The 22,778-nt window shown below is 39.3% G+C and overlaps 2 protein-coding genes across 4 annotated transcripts in view; both read left to right on the top strand.

Moving 5' to 3' along the window:
* The first annotated feature begins 1,001 nt into the window (after positions 1–1,001).
* Positions 1,002–3,936, top strand: LOC104934771 (E3 ubiquitin-protein ligase RNF183). 2 transcript variants are annotated; one of them, XM_019263353.2, is made up of 3 exons: positions 1,002–1,498; positions 2,796–3,571; positions 3,645–3,936. In XM_019263353.2, the coding sequence occupies exons 2-3, from the start codon at positions 2,943–2,945 to the stop codon at positions 3,877–3,879; spliced, it is 864 nt and encodes a 287-aa protein (XP_019118898.2). In that variant the 5' UTR covers positions 1,002–1,498; positions 2,796–2,942; the 3' UTR covers positions 3,880–3,936. The 2 variants fall into 2 exon arrangements, with proteins under 2 accessions (XP_019118898.2, XP_010748809.3); XM_010750507.3 differs by having other exon boundaries at positions 2,774–3,571.
* A 4,146-nt stretch (positions 3,937–8,082) lies between these two features.
* Positions 8,083–22,778, top strand: part of dmrt1 (doublesex and mab-3 related transcription factor 1) — a 28,871-nt gene continuing 14,175 nt past the window's right edge. Inside the window, exons 1-4 of one of the 2 annotated variants that reach the window (XM_027278092.1) lie at positions 8,083–8,575; positions 9,419–9,590; positions 11,195–11,347; positions 14,789–15,001. In XM_027278092.1, the coding sequence (XP_027133893.1) occupies positions 8,357–8,575; positions 9,419–9,590; positions 11,195–11,347; positions 14,789–15,001 (757 nt within the window). In that variant the 5' untranslated portion in view covers positions 8,083–8,356. The remainder of the gene's footprint in view (positions 8,576–9,418; positions 9,591–11,194; positions 11,348–14,788; positions 15,002–22,778) is intronic. The other variant, XM_027278091.1, reaches the window with a different exon arrangement.

Here is a 22,778-nt window from a genome sequence, read left to right as displayed (position 1 = left end):
GCTGCTACCGCATTTTATATGGCACATCATCCAAAGTACAAAATAAACTCCAATATATCCAGAGCTCTGCTGTCCCTTTGATCACCCCTGTCATCAAGACACTGCACTGGCTCCATGTCCTTCTAACTCACAAATCCGTCTGGCCCCCTGCTACCTCGGTGACCTGCTCTACCGCCACAGTCTGTTCCGTGGCCTTCGCTCAAGTGGAGTAGAGCCTTCTCTGTAGCTGCCCCCTCCCTCTGGAACTCTTTCCCCAAATAAATCTGACTGCACCAACCTGTTTACATTTAAAACACTACTCAAAATTCACTTTTTTAGAACTGTTTCGATTATGTGATTACTGCTGTGTCATTTATTTTAATTGTGTTTATTTGATGATTTCTAACTCTGTAAAATGTCTCATGAAAAAACTTCTGTCAGGGTATAATGATGGCTTATGAAGCCATGCTTGCATTAGACACAACCCATAAAGCCCAAAGTGAGAAAACTGGGGTATTCACACAATATTGTATAACCCTGTTCATAAAATGTGACAGAAATCACAGGCGTTACTAACACATTTTCAGTGTTTAATACTAAATCAAATGAAATATCCTTTAATTTAAAAATAATACCCTAACCCACTCAGTGTGTGTGTGTATGTGTATGTGTGTATATATATATATATATATCTATATATCTATATACTATATATATATATATATATATATATATATATATATAGTTGCATAATTTGTAAAGAAAAATATTCTGAACTGTAGTGACATTATATTAATAGAAAAATAACTCTCGGATGAATGTGTTTTAAAACTTACCAAAAACAGCTTTTTTGCCAATAGAGTTTTCTTTCTTTTTAATTAAATTTATTTTGTTACAGCAGCAGCCATTTTGACATGAAAGAGGTAAACACAGGTGTTATCGGTGATACTAATTAAAGGTCCCGTTCCATTCAGGTCAAACAGAGAGAAACTGAAGCTGGTCAGCCCGTGAATTGACATTATTGTCAAAGGTTTTACTTTTTCCTGATGTTTAACAAAACGCCAAAAAGGGTTATCCAGCTGGTTACATTTCTACAGTGAGCTAACTACTTAGCAGTAGCAAATAAAGCTTAGCCAACATTAAACAGTATGGGGCAGAGTTGGCGGGGTGAACGCAGGTGTCTCCAATGACACTGATTAAGGTTCCGTTCCATTTTTATTTTTATTCTTTAGACTTTCCAGTGAACCGACACGCACATCACCCCGCACCCTGCTCCCAATCAGCATGGCGTTGTTCAGGTGTGTTACGCTTCAAATACAACCAGGAGGTGCGTGGGACCGAAAGGCGCTTTGACCAGTGCATTTCCTCGTTCGTTATTCAGCTATTCAAATGACGAGTCCGCATAACAAGGCCGAGAGAAAGCGAAAAGTTGGGCTCAAAAGACAACTACACATTACTGGGGCAGTTAAACCTGCGTCTGCACCGACAGGGAGCCTCAAATCAGCGCTGACTGTGAACGGTAAGAGCGGGGTTTTCTGTCTGCACGCCAAACTTCGTTAATGAATCTTAGAGTTTCTTTGCAGTTCATGAATAAAAAAAGCACTCATGTACATAGATTTTACAGTCAGTGTGGTTTTAAGGTGAATTCGTCTTGGATGATGGGAAAAAAAAGCACCGCTTAACGTCGATGAAAATCTATTTTAATGGTACACACTGCAACTGGTTCATTCTTTGCTTCTGCCCATAAGGTTGTATCCTCTCCTACTAAGAATAATACTTATAGTGCCTATATATTGGGATATTATGTTTTGTTTATTGGTTGACAGTATCTGCATTTGGAATTGGTGTGTCCTAACTCTCAAAATCTTTTTAAATATCATATAAAATGTGTAATCATTCAATAATTGTGTGGTGGTATTTCTATTTTTTTTTTTTTCTTAAACCATTGTGAGTGAAATAGTCAGCTGTGTGTCAGTATAATACAGATGGTGGTAGTAGTAGTATCTGAGTAGTCCTGATCTTGGCAACATGGCTCTGCCATGAGCACAAGAGACAGTGACGCATGCTAAGGATTGCAGTACAGATGATCTTTCTACATTTCTGGTTGTACTGAGAGTCAGTTTTTAAGAGTTGCTGTGTGTTTTCTCTGTTTTGGAACAGCGGGCCAGCCTGGTTTGCATGTTGTTTACTTTTTTTTTTTAAAATAAAACGGGCTATGCAAATTTCTGTCCTGTTGACATTTGTTAGACTGGAACATGAATTCACCTGTGTGGCACAGTGTTGCTCATTTAGTGACAGATCAGCGTTCTGTCTTAGTAGTCATTTCCTGTCTCTTTTAATTGATTGTCCATTAGGAAAAATGTGTCTGTCTTTGTGAACCTTGGGATCTCGAATTCACTTCACGAGATCTGGTTTGTCACAGGTCATCCCAATGCTGTTGGTCAAATCAATTTCTTCATAGAGCTGGATTTGTGCATGAGGGTGTTATCATTTGGTTCCAGTGGACTTAAGGTTTAAGTTGTTGTAAATGTACTTTGTAAATGTACTTTATTTATACAGCCCTTTTCAACAGTCCTTTCGGTGTACCAAAGTGCTTTACAGAAGATAATAAAGAGAACAATAAGTAAAAACAAACAAATTAAAAATAATAAAGGAATACAACAATCAAATAAGATAAGTGTCATCATACTACTGGGTATTAAAAGCCATCCTAAATAGGTGGGTTTTTAGCCTGGATTTTATAAAGGCCCAAATACCGATGACAGTATTTATTTTCCATTGTATCTGTAAATAGATTTACTCTTGCTGGATTGCAGTGTATTGCTGTCTGTGAGGAGCATCTTCATCATGACTCCATCCTCCGTGTGTCTGCTGCTTCCTGTCCCTGCTCACTACTGAAGACTCAACATCCACCTGCTCATCTCCTTTTTCTTCTACATCACTCCTCCGTCTGTCCTTTAGTCATGAATCCCTATGGAGACACACATGTGAACTCTGACCCATGCAATGATGTCAATGCTCCTGGATCTCCACAAAGTCCACATTCATACTCAACTCCTGACCCCCAAGATAATTCCCATAATCCATATCTGTCAACCACTGTATCATCTGCTCCAGTCATACAGACAGGTCATAGCTTCCCATCACCTGATCTGCCGCTTCCAGCCTCTGATCCAACTCTCACACTGAACCCTTACTCCACCCCCATCACACTCCCTACCTCCCAGGTGTCAGTCACCATCCCATCCCCAGACCTCCACCCATCTCCCCTTCAGTCTCGGTGCTTAGAGGAGACCTGCCCTGACCTGGAGTGCGCCATCTGCTTCAGCCAGTTCAATAATGTCTTCCGCTGTCCCAAGATGCTTCAATGCAAGCACACGTTCTGCCTGGAGTGCCTGGCACGTATGAACGTCAAGTCATCTCAGCCAAACGCCATCCAGTGCCCACTGTGCCGCGGCTTCACACCCCTGCCCACCCTTGGGCTGCCCAGACTGGCCACAGATTCAGACGTGCTGTCTTACCTTCCAGCCGCCATGCAGAGAGTCTACAGCATTCGTTTCCTCCGCGACAAAGGGAAGCTGCAGGTTAAAAGGTCAGGTTGTGTTCTTTTTATGATAGAAGTGATTTAAAACTGCTTTGTGATCAATAATTATCTTCTCATTAAGGTCATCTGAAGGTCGTCATCGATGGGGTGAGAGGTCACTGACATCTATGAACCGCTCTTTGGATGTGGGGCTTCCCAACCCGCCTGTCACAGGTCACAACATGGGCGGAGCTCTGTTCCAACTGACGGGCAGGCCGGTGTGCCGAGCCTTCCTCCTGACATCTGTGGTTATGATGATGGTGCTGCTGACGGGCATCATCATCTTCCTCCTCACCATCAACAAACAGCAACAGTGAGTGACATCATATGATATCACATCCAGTCTTCCCCTCTTTTATTTTTGTGATTGGGGGAAAAAAACATGAACACCATCAAGTGAAATCCTGCAGTCTTAGTTTTATGTCAGTGTATTGAACAGAATCAGTTTCACTGTGATTAAAAGATGAAAACAGATTCAGATGTGAAATAAAATCTATCGTTCCAAGCAGCTTTAACTCACTGACATCCAAAGGACAGACACAGCGATGAAGAGCTGTTCTTAAATCAACACTCTGGGAATCAAAGGTGACCCAAACTTAAAACCTGCGCTCAGAAAACACTGGAAGCATTAGACTTAATTCTGTTTCATAATATTTAACTTGTGCCAGGGGTCTGTCTGTTTTTCTCTATGTACATTCCTCCAAAATTAAGTTATAAACGACAATCGGATAACAGCTGCAGTAGTAGTCAGCAGTATCTAAGAAACTGAGAAGCAGTTGACTTTTTAATCTGCTTCACAGTACATGTGCCAAAGATCAGGTTAGCTTGTTTAAAAAATACTGGACATCAGAACTTCCACCTCAGCTTTATTGGTTCAAGTTGCAAAATGGCAGTCAAGTAACAGCACAGGTGGTAAAACATGGAAAAATGAGAAGCGGTGGATTTAATCCAGCCCAAATATTACTATTCTGTTTATCTAGTCTTTAAAACTGCCTGTTGTTCACATTGGAGTCTATTTCCTCTTGCAGCTGCAGCTCTACCTTCAGCCTTAACCAAATGCTGTAAACAGGAGGCATGCAAATGACCTGAGCCACAGTTACTGTGTGACACAGCCAGCTCAGAGAGAGGCATGTGCATTATCGCAGAATCAGAAACATTATGTAAAACTGGCTTTGTTCCAAAAACATTGTAACAACGGTTCAAATTCTCTCATCTAGAGTGTGAAGGAGTAGCTGGCAGAAATGTACAAAAAGAGTTGTCTTTCTTTCCATACAGATGGTTTTGGGGTTTTTATTGTTTGAGCTACCTTCATTATGCTATCCCAAATTAATACACTGAAATATTTATTTTAAAAGATTATTCACATGAAGTTACACATATTTTAATCCATGTTGTCGTTTTTCAGGCACTGACCTGTTTTATTGTGCAATATAAAATAAATAATTTTATATATTTATGGAACTGTTTTAGGAAAGCTTGCATTATCACCATGTTGTCTTCATGTTAAACCTGAATAAATTGCTTTTTGAATTATAAAGTTTGTCCTGTTTTACTAAGAGGTTTTAGAGTTGAAACATGACTTAGAAATCAACAGCGACTGGCAATGTATACTTGTATTCCACACCATTTCTTTGGGATTATCTATTCCCATAGTTGATGGAAACATGCACTGATTTATATTTACTGTCTGCAGAGGTTCATATTCATTATTTTGTCTTAAATTGCAAATAAATGCATAAAGTTGAACCTATATTATTTCTCTTCATATCCTCTTCAGATGCATATACATTAAAATCTGCAACATTTTAATTCCTGTAGGTGTGAATGGTTTTGTCTTTATTTGCCCAGTGACAAACTGATGACTTGTCCAGGGTGTACCCTGCCTCTCGCCCCAAAACCCAGCCCCTGATGAGGATAAGTGGTCACAGATCATGGATGAATATTGTGGACCAAACAGCACCATCTGGTGAACTACCACAAGAAATAAATACAAATCTGTCCACAACCACTGACAAATATAATGGACAGCGTATCTGTGACATCACCCACAGGTTTCTCAGGTTGAAGCTCAGAATGTGATGGCTCTGACCACTAACTTAAAGAGCCTTAATATAATTTGAGCAGGTGAGTTTAAAAAACAAACAAACAAAAAAACCTCTCCTCGTATCTCTGGCTCTCTGGTGGCTCTCCTACCATGTCTGGCTCTGACCTCTCTCCCTCTTTCTCTTCCAACATTACCAGTTTGTCTAGCTTTGACACTCTGAATGGAGAGAAAAACATGTTGCCTGCTAATGCTATTTCACTATCAAACTAAACAGTGACAATAGATGAGCTTTTTACACTTGTTAACATACAGACCAGACCAGTAAACAAAAACACTAATAATGACATATACTATGACCTGTAGTTTTACAGAATATCTAAAGAACAGTTTCTAAATATATGTATCTAAAAGAACCTCAATAGTGTTCACAGGCTACTTGTGCCGTTGTTAGAATTGTTGTAACCACTTTTGGCATGTAAAGGCTTCCATAGATTCTCCTTTGCCTTTGGAAAGGGAGGGGTAAGCGGGGAAATGTTGAGGTGACTGCAATCTTAAATTTCACATGATGTCGCCAAGTCTTACACACTGTACCTAATTTCAAATGCAAACTGCCCAGATAGAAGTAAATTTACTACTCTAAGTGCATATTTTGAGGTATTTGTACTTCGGTATTCCCATTGTATGTACTTTGACTCTATTATCTATCTATCTATCTATACAAGGTTAAATTGTTTTTTAAGGAATTATGGGATGACATCACAAATGATTGTCCAGTGTACCTCTGTTGAAGGATATAAGAAAGAAAGCACCTTTCCTTAACATTTGAAAGAGCTTTCATCATGGCTGTCATGTAAATACTTCCAGGTCATTTCACTGTCAGGAACCTTCCTAAGCTGATGATTTCATCATTTAATATAATTTCTCACTGTCTCACTGAAGCAAGTCCCTGAAACGTTCCTTTCATAAAGGATCGTCCAGTTTATTCTCACCAACAGCTCTTATCATGGCTGTCACGGAAATACTTCAAGGTAATTTCACTCCTTAAGCCAAAAAGACTATTTCACTGGAGCCCGTCTCCCTTTTTAGTCACTTCTGTCAGACTGTCTTGGACTGCAGAAACAAAAAGACAACAGCCCTGGATAAATGACCCTATCGCAGCCCAGCTCTTAACTGTGGCAAAGATGGGAGACCAGCCTGTGGAGTGAAATTATCTCAAGCATTTCTTCACAACTCAAGAGTATTAACAGAAGAAAGTGTATATAAATGTCAGTAATCAGTAGTGTAAGCATGTGTGTAAGTGTCAAACAAACGGAACAAAAGCTGCAGCGGCAAAGGGCAAGAGAGAGATCTGCCGTATGGAGAACCTTATATAGACCCCACATCAGCCCAGGTGTCTTACCAAGAAGATGACCCTGCCACAACCTGGAACCTGCAAAGAAGAGCAAAGCACACAGAGGCACCTAGTGGAGTGGTGGGGTCATCACATTATGACATCTGTAAAGACACTATAAAGAATTATCTCAATTAATTTGAGAAGAAAAGGCCCAGCTACTGTTTTAGACTGCCTTAGTGATGTCAACTGTTAGATGGAACAACGTTTCCTTCAGTTCAACACCTCAAAATTAAATAGTTCAGTCCTCCAAACTATATCAGTTCTATCCAGAGTGGCCTTGGTCCCTTTTCAGCTTGTGTAAAGCCTGCTTTTAATTAAGGTGTAATATTTATCCCATTTTGAACTACAGATCAAAAAACTAGTTTTACACAACTGTAAAACTAGTAAAACTAGTTTTACAGTTGTGTTCCCTTCAGTTGAAAGCTGCCTATAGAATAAAACCATTCCTCTTACAGTTTGAGCTGTAAAAAGTCATACTCATTTGATCCAGACTTGACTATTATAACTCCTTTCTTTCTGGGATTACACAAAAATCACTCTCTTACCTCCAACTACTTCAGAACACAGCAGCAGGGTTTCTAATTGGTTGTAACAGGTAACACCACACTACCCCAATTTTGGCTTCTTGTTCATTGTAGAACTGATTTTAAGATTTTACTGATCACCTTTAAAGCACATCTGGGTCTGGCTCCAGGTTACATGGAGATATTAACTCCTTAAAGCCAGTCCACAGCCTTAGATTTAAAGATGTGACTTAAATCTAAAGGTGACCGTGCTTTTGCCAGCAGGGCCCCTTGGCTTTGGAACAACCTACCTGAGGAGGTAAGGCTCACAGAATCAGTGACTTCTTTTTAATCATATCTTCAAACACTTTTTTATAGACTTGCTTCCATGTGGCATCATCTTTTTATGTAAAAATATGAGATATGTGTATAGGTGGTTACTTTGTAGAATCAAAAGTATATAACAAATTTGTATTTGTTTATTCCTTTTTTGTTTACCACATAATTCCCTATGTGTTTATAGTTCATATTGCCATGTTTCATAAATGGTTCTTACCGTCCTTATCTTTAATTGTCTTCCCCCTGCTATATTCTTAAATATGATTTTTTAATTTTTTAATTTTATGCTTTTGTTTGTCCTAATTCCCTGGCTCTCTGTTGTTAAACTGATGCCACTGTTCTCCCAGCTATCTCCCCCCGCTTCCAGCTTGTTTCCTCCCACCAGTCAGTCAGACGGGGGAGGACTGCCTGTCTGACAGCAGTTCAGGCCTTAAAGAGTTGAACTTCAACAGAGCAGTGAAATTCTGACTGTTGTCATCGACCAGTGAGGACCAGATTTTTTATTCCCAGTTGCCATGAGCAAGGACAAGCCGAACAAGCAGATGCTGGAGCCCACCAGACCTCTGTCCCGGTCCAAAGGCCAGAACCCCCCCAGGATGCCTAAGTGCTCCCGCTGTAGAAACCATGGCTATGTCTCACCTCTGAAGGGACACAAGCGCTTCTGCAATTGGAGAGAATGCCAGTGTCTCAAATGTAAACTGATAACTGAGAGGCAGAGAGTGATGGCAGCCCAGGTAACCATTAATTTAAACATTAAGATTTGGAGTGAAAATACAATATTTGATGTGAATCGGAGCAGCTTCTTTTTCCATATTTGTGATGATTTATTTTGTAGCTTTGTACTTTGTTCCTTGAAGTAACATTTTAGTATTTCAAAACATAACAAAACAGACATTTCTGGGTAGGTTTGTTGTGTTTTGAGATTAAGTAACATAATAACATTACATTTTAAAACTAGCTGGGTTATTTTCATTGTCCTTTAATCTACCAAACTTTCTCCATTAATGGACTAATCATTTGATCTAGAAATTGCCAGACAAAGGCTCATCACTATGTTTCCCAATCATGTTACACATTTAAATTGCTTATATTGTCCAAAACCCAAAGACAAAGATAAAAAGTAGAAAATACTCAACTTAAGAAGCTGGTATAAGAAAATGTTTACTCGAAACATGACTCAAAATATTTACAGATTAATCTTGAACTATTTATGAACTAAGTGATTATTATTTTCAGCAGTAGCACCTGGCACTAAGCCATACATTGTATGTAATGTGAGTAGAGCTTGTATATTTATGTCTTGTATATGGCTGTAAATAACTATAATGTAAATGATTTCACTCATGATATATTTTATTTATACTGCATTAGTTTTCATTTGCAGTGTTGTATTGGTAAACACAGCAATAACATAGCATGCATATGGCAACAGTCCCTTTATACACACACTGATTTGAGAACAATAAACAACATAAAGTTATAAAATATAAAAATTATAATGCATTTAAAAACTGGCAAAGACAGGAACTGGACAGACTGACAGAATATTTTTATTGTAATACTTATTACTAATTTAGGTCGCCCTGAGACGGGAGCAGGCTCAGGAAGAGGAGCTTGGGATTTGCAGTCCAGTGACTCTGCCCGGCCCTGACGTGATGGTGAAGAATCGAAGCAGAGGAGACTGCTTGTACTCTATGGAGGGACGATCTTCACCACCTTCCACTGGCTCCCCTTCTTCTCTTGCTCCAGGTAAGATAAAAACGACAACAACAACATGTTGAGGTAATAAAGAGCTGAAGCAACAAGAAGTGATGCTTTATTACAACCCTGACTCTACACATTCATAGCAATGACAGGGAGTTTGTTTTGATAGTGAGTGTACATGTATACTAGGGCTGGGACGATATGCTTTTCCTCCAATTCAATTCTTTTATGATTCTTTGGGTGCCAATTCGATTTAAATTGCAATTCTTCAATAATGCAGATTTTTAGTTTTCTTTTTTAACACCAAACCATGTGAAAGAGTTGAATGATGATGAGGTCTACAGACTATATCAGGAGTCATATTTCCCAAAAAGAAATGCACATCATGTGAGTCAGTTTTTAAGATTTATTTCGCAGCAATATATTTGAACCATTTTAACTGCTACATTTAAAGTTACACTCTCTTTTCAAAAGCCTGGACCGCATAAAAAAGAGGTAAAAAAAAAACAAATTAAAAAAAAATATATAAAAAACATATACATTTGTATGTTTACACATTCAGATAACACAGATAAAAGTGAGAAACAATTTTTTAAAAAAACCAAAACAATCAGAAATTATTTTGATTATTTTGATGTACTGTATATACTTCCAACTACTTCCAACATCTCAACTGAGACTATTTTCCTTGGTGTATCTTATTGTAAAATCATCATCTTTAAAGTGTTTTCTGGATACATTAATCACTTTGATTGCACTTGGTTATCAGTTGGCTCTCTGTTGATACTACTGAGAATCCTATTCCAGTTCATGCCTAAATTTCAGTGGCTGCATTCTAAAAAGGAAAAGGAAAAAAAGCCACATGCTGCATTCAGTTTAATCAGTCAGTCCCCTGTTATTTTCAATATTTTCAATATTGTATTTTCATGGGAAAAGAAGTGAAAATTGGTTGTAGTACAAGTTTCAGTCATGAGCTGCAGGATGAAAGGGCAACCTTGATTTCTTTCTTTCTTGGTGTGGAGGCAGACACAGATAACAAGTTTCCTGGAGAAAATTGTAACTTTTGTAATATGACTGGTCATGGCTGCTCACGTCTTGTTTCAATTTTGTGTTTCTGTGAGATGAACTTTGGGTCCTGATTACCTTTTAACAGTGATGAAAGACTGAGATTGAACAAGGACAATAAATGTAATTATTACAGTGGCGCACAGTGTCTCCATTGTGTAAGACTGAAAGTTCATGATCTGCCTGTGAAGAATGTGGCCTTGTTTTTTTAACAGCTGAATAATGAAACATAGTACAAAAATATAAGCACATCCTGAGCTGACTCCTATCACCATGCACCCCTCATACCAATCTGGATCATTTGAACAGATTAAATGATTTTCAGTGTTCATTTATTGGTTTTCAGTCTCAGCGCAGACTTGGCTGGCAAACTAAAAACCTAAAGGTCTGCTTGTGCTCTACTGTTGGGTGCATAATTCATAAAAACATGGTTAGTTTTACAAATTGAGTTATTAATAATTATTAGAAATCCAATAAAACTAGTCCATAAATGCTCAGATCCATATTTTAAATGCAATGATGATCTGAAAATACCAAACTCCTGCCACAATTGTCATACTGTCTCCTCTTTGTGTGTTTGTCAGGGAGTCGCTCAGCATCGTCCTCCAGCTCATCAGCAAGTGCCCGGGCTCCTCCTGAGGGACCGTCGGATGTGCTGCTTGACCCATACTACAACTTTTACCAGTCCTCATGTTACCCCACCTACTACAGCAATCTTTATGACTACCAGCAATATCAAGATGAGTTGGTTTGTTTTTTATGAAGAACATTTGTCCACCCTGCTCCCTCCTCTCCACTCTCCACCCCCCACCGTCATTCCCCCCAATAGCAACATCTAGTTTTGGGGTCACTGCCTCTGCTAACCTGCCAGCACACAGCAGAGCCTGAATTGCAAAGGTTAATGGTATTGTCTGTCGGCAGAAGAACAAACCGCTATGCCTCAGTGCTCAAAGGAGAAAGTGAGCATATTAATGCTAATCAGTTAGCACTTTAGCATAATTTAGCCATCCTCCTTTGTGATTTATGATATTTTCAGTGAAGTTGTCAGGTTGAGAGGGCTACGTGCTACGGTTATTCAAATACACTGGCCACACTGACTTTGTGTGTAAATGAAGAGCTGATTATTTGAAGATGAGTTTTAGTGCCACAAGCAGTTGCACGATTTAAAGCTACAAATTTATTGTTATTAATCTCAGTGTGCAACTAGAATAATTATCACTCCTCCACTAGTAAAAAACAAACAAAAAAAAAAAACGAAAAACAAAACCCCACAATTTAATGGGCTATACTTCAAGTCAAACAGTGCTGGGCTGTCTTTTGTCATTAACTTTCTGCTCATCAAGGTAGTTTCTGAAGGTGTCTTTCTTTTCTCCATTCTAACCTCTGGTGAAAGTGCAAATTATTATATTACATTACATTATATTTTTTTCTGTCTAGCTCCAGAATAGCTTCATGCTGATTTAATGCCAGTGCTGTGCTGATGGACAGCTGTTTGTTTATGAATGTTGCTAATAAGTTGAGTCACAGTTGTGTTACATTAGTTCCCATAATAGATAGTTATTGATCTAAACATCCTCCCGTCCATCCTTCCATCCATCGGTTCGGGTCACAGTGGCATCAGGTTTAGCAGGGCTTTCCAGATGTCCCGCTCCCTAGCCAGCCATTACAGTTCCTTCTTGGGGATTCTGAGGTGGTCACCACATTAGGTACAGAAACAAACATGCAGAAGGCCTGCTCAGCTAATCTTCAAGGAAAAATAAGTAACTTTATGCATAACACTGATATCTAGTGGTTAAAAATGGGTAATGTGTTGTCCTCCCCAGACTCAAAGCTCACACAGGTTGCCAGATTGAAGATACTGAACATTCAGGAGTGCAACATGGTTTATTTCATGCTGAAGCTTCAGAGTCTGACTGTAGTCTGTGCTGCTGCTGTTTGTTTGTGAGAAAAAGAAGGAGAGACAGTTACAGAGAGAGACAGCGAAAGGGAGAGTGAGACACTGGTAGTGATTTTAAAGTGAAACATAGTGAAACAGGCTTTCTGGATACTTCTAAGCTGACTTTATTTTTCAAATGCATGTCCAGTATTTACCCATGTTTTACCACGTTTTTGGTCATGGAACTTTTTAGAATCTAACATTAACTCTGTTGATGCACTGGATGTGCTTGCTTCCATAGCACAATGTTTGTGTCAAATTTGTCTCATATCTGACAACCTGGAATGTCAACATGGGCAATATAAAATAAGACAAAACAGACCTTCCAGATTAGGAGGTCAATTTCAAAAGGAGATCATACTGGTTAAAGTATTGTTGTCAAGAAGCTAGTATGTCAATTTAGCATGTTTCCATAGTCTCTGATGACATAGGATGGTCATTTTATAATTTAATATACTAATTATCTTACGTATTTTTCCTTTAAGTTCATAAATATTTTTACAAAGTAGTTTACAGTAAAAGTGCATCATAGTGACTGGTACGAGAAGAATGTGTTTGAGCTGGAAACTTGAGTTCTATGAATGCAAACTAGTTAAAATAGTGTTCACCATCGGTGTACAGTGAGAAAGATTATAAACTATTTATATTACATATATATATATACTCACATTGGCAGTTTAAGCAAGTTACTTGTGGATCTTCCTTTGAGTACAACAAAACTTGTCTTTTGTTAGCAACTTTAACCAAGACAGTTTTGTTTGGTGCTGTATGTGTCCTCCAAGCTGTAAGTTTAGTGCACTTCCAAGACATCAGTCCAATTTCTATTGTATTTTTCAAGGCCTAATACAAGAGCCGAGTGTAGCTTAAATAACAGTTTATAAAGCTGTCCAAAAATTGATGGTGTGGACAATACGGGTGACATATTACAGAAATCAAATTCCATAAAAGTGGAATTGAAAACCCTCCGTGAGGCGGCCTTGCTGCTGAGTAGACAGCTCATTTTAAAGTTTTCAGAGGACTGGAGAAAACCAACGCTGCGTGTTGAAGCCCATTTTTAGAACAGGCCACTGACCCATGAATTCAAACACCACTAATTCTCTGTCTTGTATTATTTTATCTCTATATTTCCTCCTGTCAGGTTAGGTTGTGAAAGTGTTGCCTGTGAATATCTAATGGCTTATTTGCAGGATTGTGCAGTCAAACATGTGAATGGAGTCAAAGAACAATGGTGTTTATGTTGTATTTGAACATTTCAAAAGTAGAAGGACCTTCAATTAAAGAATACATTTGTATATCCTCTGCAGTTGTTGAAATTAGTATGCATGGATATTCTTTAATAAGTGCTAAGATCATATAGCCAGTGTAAACAATAGTTTAAGTCCCAGTCTAAGTCTATAGAGCTTATACGTTATTCACCTATCTGTTGTAAAGCTGTAATCATGTCTTCTGACCTTGGTTTTCATAGTAAGGATCAAAATGATGCCTGTCTCTCTCAACCTAATATTTAATTCTGATCTTACAGTGACCTCCAGGCATATTCTTGACCTTGTAACCCTGATATGTTATGCTGTTTTTTGTTTTGTTTTTTAATTTAAATATGATGTCATTATTAGGAATGTTTATGAACTGGTCTTGCTTCCTTAGCTTTGCTCTTTTCTTCACACTTTCTTCTGCTGTGATTATTTTTTTTATCTCTTCATGGCCATATCATATGACGCACACCACCAGCACATGATGAAGCACAACAGGACTTTGTTGCAGTATTTGAAGCAAACAGGAATTTTGGCATGAATTAAGATTGTGAGCGTCAGAGAATGAAAAGTTTTTTTTTTCTGAGCTAAGATGTATTTTTTAAGCAAAAACACTCAAATATATTTAGCAGAATCATGTTTTCCATTTGTGATATGATGGTTGGTCTGACAGAACAAGACATTTGAAGGAAGGAAGGAAATTATGATAGATATTTTTCACCATTATCTGACATTTTATATTCTCAACAATTAATTGATTGATGGAGAAAATAATCTGTAGATAAATTGTTTTAAATAACTGTTAATTACAGCCCTATTGTAGTCTTAACATTCCTTAACTTCATACCTTAACAAAATCATTCCTAACGGAGTCTTTGGTGGATTTAAGAAGGTTGTGACTGACTCCCAGAAAATGCTGATGTTGTCTATAAAATATGGCACTTTGAGACAAAAGTTTGTTTTTAAAACCAATGGTTTTTGTGTTTTAATGTAGAAAATGCCCCACGGTGACAGCCGCCTGCCGAGCCACAACATATCCTCTAAGTATGGCATGCATTCCTACTACCCAGCAGCCACCTATTTGACTCAGGGCATGGGCTCCACCACCTGTGTGCCACCGCTCTTCAGTCTGGACGTCAACAATAATGACAACAACAGCAACAACAACAACAGCAACAGCAACTGCTCTGAGACCCTGGCACCCTGTGAGTGACACACACCCACACACACACACACACACACACACTTTCCTCAGGCCCCATAAAGTTTAGCCAGACTTTATCAACAGTGTGGTTAAGTACATTCAAGGGAGGATTGCACTCAAGTCAAGACTGCCATAAAATTTATAAAATAAAATGAGTCTAAAGTGAAGCTTTTTTTTTTTTTTTACTTTTACTGTACTTACTTTTTAACTTTTTACTTGACTTCAAATGCAGATCTCTGTATGCAGGACAGACTTGGGTTCAATTTTTGTGTTGCATTAATTTCCAAACAGAGAATTAATCAAATGGTGTTCCTGTTCAAAGGATGACAGAAAGCACACATCTACTGGCTGTAATTTACAGCTATGACAGAAAAAGTAAAACATTTCAACAACAACAAAACTATCAAAGACCTGACAGTGCAGCTCTGTTTCATTTTGTTGTGTTAAAAGATGGAGTAGATCTGATCTTTGATTTCTGGCACTCCGCTCCACCAATCTCAGATTTGAATCTTAGCTGAACTTGGCTCCTGACTGTCCATTTTCTACCTTTCTCTGTGTCTGTGAATGTGGGTAAATCAGATTGTGTTTATTGCTTAATATGTGCAGTAAAATATTTGTGGAACTTTGCAAGGAATGCATGTAAGTGCACGACTGGAGTGAGATAAGAAGGAACATCCAGCGCAATGCAGCAGGAGAGTTGTTTTAGTGTGCTTCATGAAAGATAAATAAGTTTTAACCAGTGGCTCTGTGAGGCGTCTTTTCTCTCCATCTTTGGTGCTTTCACAGTTTCAAAAGTGAATTGTGAGAACAAATCATTGGTGGCGTCCTGTTTCATAAATGAGTTTCACTCACAAAATCCAGATAACTGTAAGTTTTCGAGGGATCTAGGCTCATGTATGAGTTGTTAGGAACTGTATAGCATTGGCTTTTATAACATAATAAATGTATCAGGATTGATGTCATCATTGTATAATTTAATAATTCTACATACTTCTTTGTATGACTTGATTTGTATTGAATGGCTTGTGATTGACAGAAAGCAGGTCCTGTTAGTTATTACATGTCTCCTTTGGAATTAAATGGGGTGAAGAAACTTAGTAGAGACTTAGTTATTCATAGTAATAAAACTTTAATGAAGGTGCAAAAGGAAACTGCTGTATTTTTCCTCAAAATACATGATTACACGTGACTAGAACAAAAAGGTCATTTTCTTTTCAGGAATTAAAACATTAGGTAGATCGTTGTAAAACATTGATGTTCTTACACATTCATAAAGAACATAGGGGACGAGGGTCATTAACATCAACATCCTTCTTTGAGTGAAATATGCTGCTGACACCACCAGCATCTCCAACCTAAAGACCCCCACATCGTCCCTCATACCTGTATTTGTTTATGACTTTCACCTGTCTGCTTCCTGTGAGGGTCCCACACCGGCCTCCTGCCATGAATTGCCATGCTCCATTACAAGATAACCACACTCAGCAGGTGGTCGCACATTTTGGTGTGAACTGAAATTAACTGCATATATACAGAAGTTTGTTGGGGGTTTGATTCAGCATAAAGACTCATTCTAAACATGAGGTATGTGTGTGTGCATGTGTGTACAGGAGGCTTTCACTGACTCGAGATGGACCCTGTGACTGCAGAGGAGGTTTTTTGTAAAAGCCTCTGTGTCTTAGGGAGGTGTGTGTGAAACATTGTTGACGCTTGTCCTTACTCTATCTGCATCATTGTGTGTGTAAGTTTCGGACTGTGTCCTTGCTGTTGTGCCAAGGCTCATTCATATCTTATCAGCTGAGAATAAATCACTCAGCAGAATTATAAGCATGTTGTTCTTGTGAGCATCACATAATGAACTTTGCAACAGAAAATTCATCCTGATTTAATTAAATACTTGGTGGAGGTTTTGGACTAGGCCTGCAACTAATCATTATTTCCATGATTAATTAATATTCTGTCACAGAGAAAAGGAATGAAATTGTCTGTTGCAATGTTTTGTCTGACAAACAGACAGTACCCAATAAATATTTAGCTTGCTATCAAGAAGACTGAGAAAACCTGCAAATACTCACATTTGGTCAGCGTATTTTTGTCATTTTCGCTAAAAAAACAAATCAAAAACATTAAGGAACAATCGATTATCATAATAGATGCTGATTACTATGTAACTGATGAATTAACAAATTGTTTCAGCTCTATTTTGGACTATTGGTTGGATAAAACAAACAATATAATGATCTCCTCTGTGAAATTGTGGCATACATTTATATTTTCTGGCTTTTTCTGTTAATCCACAGAAAGATTCGCAGATTCAGTTTCCAACATGAGCTAAACTAAAGAAGGTCTGCTAGTATACAGGACACTGTTCTGGGTGTTGATTTAAGGTGGCGCTTGCTTCAGTGCATCCAGATTCAGCCACATCTCCCTCACATCTCCCTTCCTGCCACATGCTATTACACTGTATAACAAAAGCTAAGTCATAATCTACAATCTACAGTCACCTCACATTTCTCCCTACTTTGTACATATCAACACTGCCAACTTGCTGTATATACCTCTGTACAGTATATTTTATTTTATCGTATTTACTATTGCTTTTTTGATATTTTATTATGTATAGTTTGCTTTATAGTATATTTTTATTCTTTGTTATCACTTGTCACTTTGTGTAATGCTGCTGCTGCACTATAATTTCCCAGCTTGGGATAAATAAAGTATATCTATCTATCTATCTATCTATCTATCTATCTATCTATCTATCTATCTATCTATCTATCTATCTATCTATCTATCTATCTATCTAAAACCTTGAACAGTTTTGCTGTGACCGAACATGTTGTGCACCTCTGGAGCCGCCGTGAGGAGGAAGCAGCTGTGAGCTGTGCGCCTCCTCCTCTTCTACCTGCTGCCAAACAGCGCCCCATCAGATTTATCTCCCTCCCAGGATCGGGCTAATCATTTGGCCAAATACAGACATCCAAATAACCTTCAGGAGTGCCACGCTGTCCCCCTCCCCATCCTCCTCCTCCTCCTCCCCCCTCTCGCCCTCCCCCCTGCAGGCCCCGCTGTCTCCGCAAAATTGCCTTCTGGAGTTAGTGAGCGGGAACAGTTAAGATTTACAAACAATGATGAAGCTTGTCATGCGTCTTTCTCCATCCGTCACGGCGGGCCGGGCGGAGCTGTGGGTAGAGCCGTCCTGGTGTTCTTCATAAAAGCCAGCTCTCTGTGAAATACGCCCCCGGCCGGCCTGTTTACTGCCCCGCGCTCGTCAGCAGCCCCGCCGCCGTAAATCGCAGAGCGGGAGGTGACGGCGCAGTCCATCAAACTCCCACCCCACCTCGCTGCGCTCCCAACATCTCACCTCACACTGCCCCCCACCCTCCTCCATATCTCCACACACACACCGACGCTGTTTCCCCACAAACACCTCCACTAAGATCTAACCAGGGAGGCTCAGATGAGCTGCCCCAAAAGAGTTATGGCTGTTTCAGTCTTACGGGAGACAGCTTCAAGCCGAGTCTGTCCCTGTTTATGTCCTTTCTTTTTTGTCCTTGTCTGGACTTTTTCTAAATTCAAAGCTGCTCAAAGTTCTTCTTTACTTTTTTTTTTGCAAACCAGATTTATACTGAAGTCAGCCCTCAGCATGGAGCTGTACGTTTGTCTGTTTTGTTATATTGGTGTCAGCGCGAAGTGTACAGTCATTTAAATGCAAATCAGTTTGTTGAGCTATTGCAGATGTTAATCCTGTTAATCGATAGACCTGGGTGAGCCCATTAAGTTAGAAATCCATTACTATCTTTCTAGATGATATTCTATTGATTTTTCTTGCTTCAGTCTATACTGTACTGTACACCAAAGTGAGTTACTGCGTATAAAGTCTGTCGTTTCAGCTCCTCTGGGGGAAAAAACGACAGAGAGATTGGCGTCAGTAAGTTTCTTTGTTTCTCGTGTAAAATGTTCTTTACCTGCTTTCAGATCAGATTACTTCAAACTTGGATTTGCTCACACCCACGCACTCTCATCCACACATAAACAGTTCAGGACGTCTGTTCAGACACACACACACACACACACACACACCCCGCCGGTACACACTCATTGTGGAGATGTCAAAGAGACCTCTCACTCTTTTGGATTTATTACGGCTGAAACAAATCGGTACTTCAGACCCAAAAGGTGGCCTTTTCAAAGGAAGTGCTGTTTCATGTCATGTAGCAGCAAGAGTTCATTCCCTTGGTCACTGACATGCTGAGAACATCACTCACCTCAGCACACACACTCTGTTGTTTGACTACCTGAAAGAGAAAAGCCGAGGCTACAAGGACACTATTCATCTGGACTGTGATGTTTTCATCTTGAAATATGAGTCCTGTATCAACAAGTTTTAAGTAGCTCAAGTATCCCATTAACACTGGTTTGATGGCAAAGTTTCAACTGGGCTAAAATTGGTGAAGAATGAGATTCCAAAGAAAAGAAAATTAAGGGTGGGGAGGGTGCTTTTCAAGGCACAGTATACAGATGGGAATAGTATGTGTAACTAGAGTCAGTTTAGTGCACATGACAGCTTCACAGTCAGAGTTATACAGAGGGTACATATCAAAGGAAATGGAAAACAAGGCCTGCCATGAAATGCACCCCACCTGCATAATTTTGTTCCTTCTTACCCCGGCATCAGGTACCTTTAACAGCATACATTTGGTGGCAATATATGTATGAGTTTGATAGGTCTGACAACAGAACAGTCAATGGTGGATGTAGAGTTATTTAGAGTATTTGATGGAGAGAACATGTCCTTTAATGGTGAGAAACACACAGAGGTTATGACTTGTCTATCAGTCTATAGCAGGGGTGGGCAAACTACGGCCCACGGCCACATCCGTTGGTCCTTTTAATCCGGCCCGCTGAAGATTGGTACAGAATTGTCCAAATCGATTATATCATAATTATGACTGCATTCATTTAACTATGTCCTGTAATGCCTGCCCTTCCCTAGGTGGCACATTAGGTGCAGTGATACATTGACTCGATTTTGCGGGGCCCGGGAAACCATTGCGGTTTTAAAGGAATACAAGATCAGCCGTCACTTTTCCACCAAGCATGCTAATTATGCCAACAACCAGTCAAAGCAAGAACGAACAGCTACCACTCAGAGGTTGGCAGCTAGTTTGCAGGCTCAGCAAAACACCTTTATCAGATAAACTGCCATTCAAGAATCAAGTACAAAGACAAGGTATTTGCTGGCATTCAAATTAGCAAAGACCAGCAAGCCTTTCTCTGAGGGAGAGTTTCTCAAAGAGTGCATGGTAGAGACAGGAGGAATCTTGTGTCCTGAGAGCAAGAACAAATCGTCATCAAGTCATCATCAAATCATCAAGAGGCACAAGCTAACTTGGAGTACGCTTGCCAATGTTACCACAGATGGATCGCCAAATCTGACTGGAATAAACGTTGGGCTGCTCAAAATAATCCAGGAGAGGGTGAAAGAGGACAACCCTGAGCAGGTCAGGTTTTCCTACACTGCATAATACACCAGGATTCACTGTGTAAATCCGTATTGCAGCTTGACCACATAGCGAAGCCAGTTGTAAAAGTCGTTAACTATACTTCAGCATTGTCAGTTTATTAAGTTTCTTGAAGAAACTGACGCTGATCACCAGGACTTGCTTTACTATTCCGCTGGTTAAGTTTAGTAAAAGTATATCAACGAGTGTGGGAGCTCAAGCAGGAGATTATCTCATTTTTGGAGCTATTTGAGAAAACTGACGATTTTCCTGTGCTGAGTGACACAGATTGGCTTTGTGATTTAGCTTTTGTCGTGGACATCCTGACACACATGAATGAGCTGAACGTGAAGCTACAAGGGAAAGACCAGTTTGTGCATGAAATGTACACAATCTCCTCTGTAAGTCGCTTTGGATAAAAGCGTCTGCTAAATGCAATGTAATGTAATGTCATGTGAGCTTTCAAAACCAAGCTAGCTTTTTTCTCAAAGCAAATGTCAAACAAGTCATTCGCTCATTTCCCCACACTGGCTACACTGAAAGAGGCCCCTCAAGTCACTTCAGCTGGTGTCAGTGCCACAGGAGTTGCAGTTGGAACTGATTGTTCTCCAATGTGACATTGTCTTAAAGGAGAAGTTCAGCTCTCTTAAACTGGATGGGTTTTATGCTTTAAGCTCAGCCAAATTACCAAACATCCAGAAGATGGCACAGAGGATGCTGGTGCTGTTTGGCTCTGCGTATGTGTGTGAACAGACTTTTAGTGTGACACCAACAAAGCACCCCACAGATCCCAGTTGAGTGATGAACACCTCAGGTCTGTTCTGAGAATTGCCACAACAAAACTAACACCAGACTTCGATGCACTGGCAAAAAAGGGGGATCAACCACACTATTCCCACTAAAAGTGAATGTGACTGTACAGTGACTGTAATGCCTTTTATATGTTTATGTTTAATATGTATGCATCTGAAACTGGCCTGGCCCATCTGTTAAATTTTAACAGACCCCTGAGCCAAAAAGTTTGCCCACCCCTGGTCTATAGGCATATAGACCATATTACATTTTCATTATAGGTGATGTTCTGGATCAGAAGGCTATTGTTTCAACCTATATGAGTAGCTTATATACAGTTAACCCAATTAAAGGCACATACTTTTGATGCAAGGAAAGCTGGGATTTTATTTAGCCTTGTGAAACACCAAGTAAAATACATTCAACTTGCTCAAAAAATCTATTTAATTAATTTTGTAATTATGGCTGCGGAGCCTGTGGTATATTTCCACAGAACATACAGTACAAAAAGGTGTTGTTTTGCGTTCGCTATTATCCAATTTTGTGTTGAGAAGAACATTGGTTATTTACACTCTTTAGAAGAGTTTAAAGACTGTAAGTAACCAATGTTCTTCTCTTCTATCTCCTTCATAAATAATTAAAATCGTAAAATAGTATTTTCCCCTGCGTTTGTATTACGGTGAATTGCTTCATATTCCAAACAACTGAGTGGTTTGTGTGCGCTCCAGCGAGGGGGTGCATTTCACAGCAGGGGTGCTGTATTTCTAGACCTGCACAAGGCCTTTGATACTGTCAATCATAACAAACTGTTTCACAAACTTGGTAATTACAATCTTTCATTACACACTCAAAACTGGATCAAATCCTACCTGAGTGACCGGCACCAGTGTGTGCGTGTAAATAATACACTCTCTCCACTTAAAGCCTGCACACTGGGTGTACCACAAGGATCAATTTGAGGGCCATAACTTCTTAGCATCTATATAAATGACCTGCCTTCCATGTGTGATGATGTCAGCGTAATAATGTATGCAGACGGCACTGTCATATACACTCATGGTAAGAGCGCTACAGAGGTTGCCAAGACATTAACAAAGGCAATGCAAAAGGTTGCTCTCTGGCTACACAACTCTTGCCTTACCCTAAACTAACTGTTACCATGTTTTTCACCAACAGGCTTACACTAAAGAATGTCCCGACGTCTCAGTAAATGGGCAAACACTAAATAATGTGGATAAATTCAAGTACTTGGGTATTACCCTTGACCGATCTCTTAGCTTTAAATACAATGTTAAAAAAAAGAGAAACACACTGAAATTTAACCTAGCTAATTTCATATACATAAGGACTTCACTCACAGCTGAGGCTTCCAGTATGTATCTGAATGCTATGATTATAGCACATTTTTTATATTGCATTACAAGTTGGTCTCAGTCAAACAAAACAGTTCTAAAACCACTTGAATCATTATATAAAAGTGCC

Source organism: Larimichthys crocea, chromosome III (assembly GCF_000972845.2).
Source record: "Larimichthys crocea isolate SSNF chromosome III, L_crocea_2.0, whole genome shotgun sequence".
NCBI classification, from domain to species: Eukaryota; Metazoa; Chordata; class Actinopteri; family Sciaenidae; genus Larimichthys; species Larimichthys crocea.
Note: the sequence above shows the minus strand (reverse complement) of the source record. Positions and strands in the feature narration are given on the sequence as shown.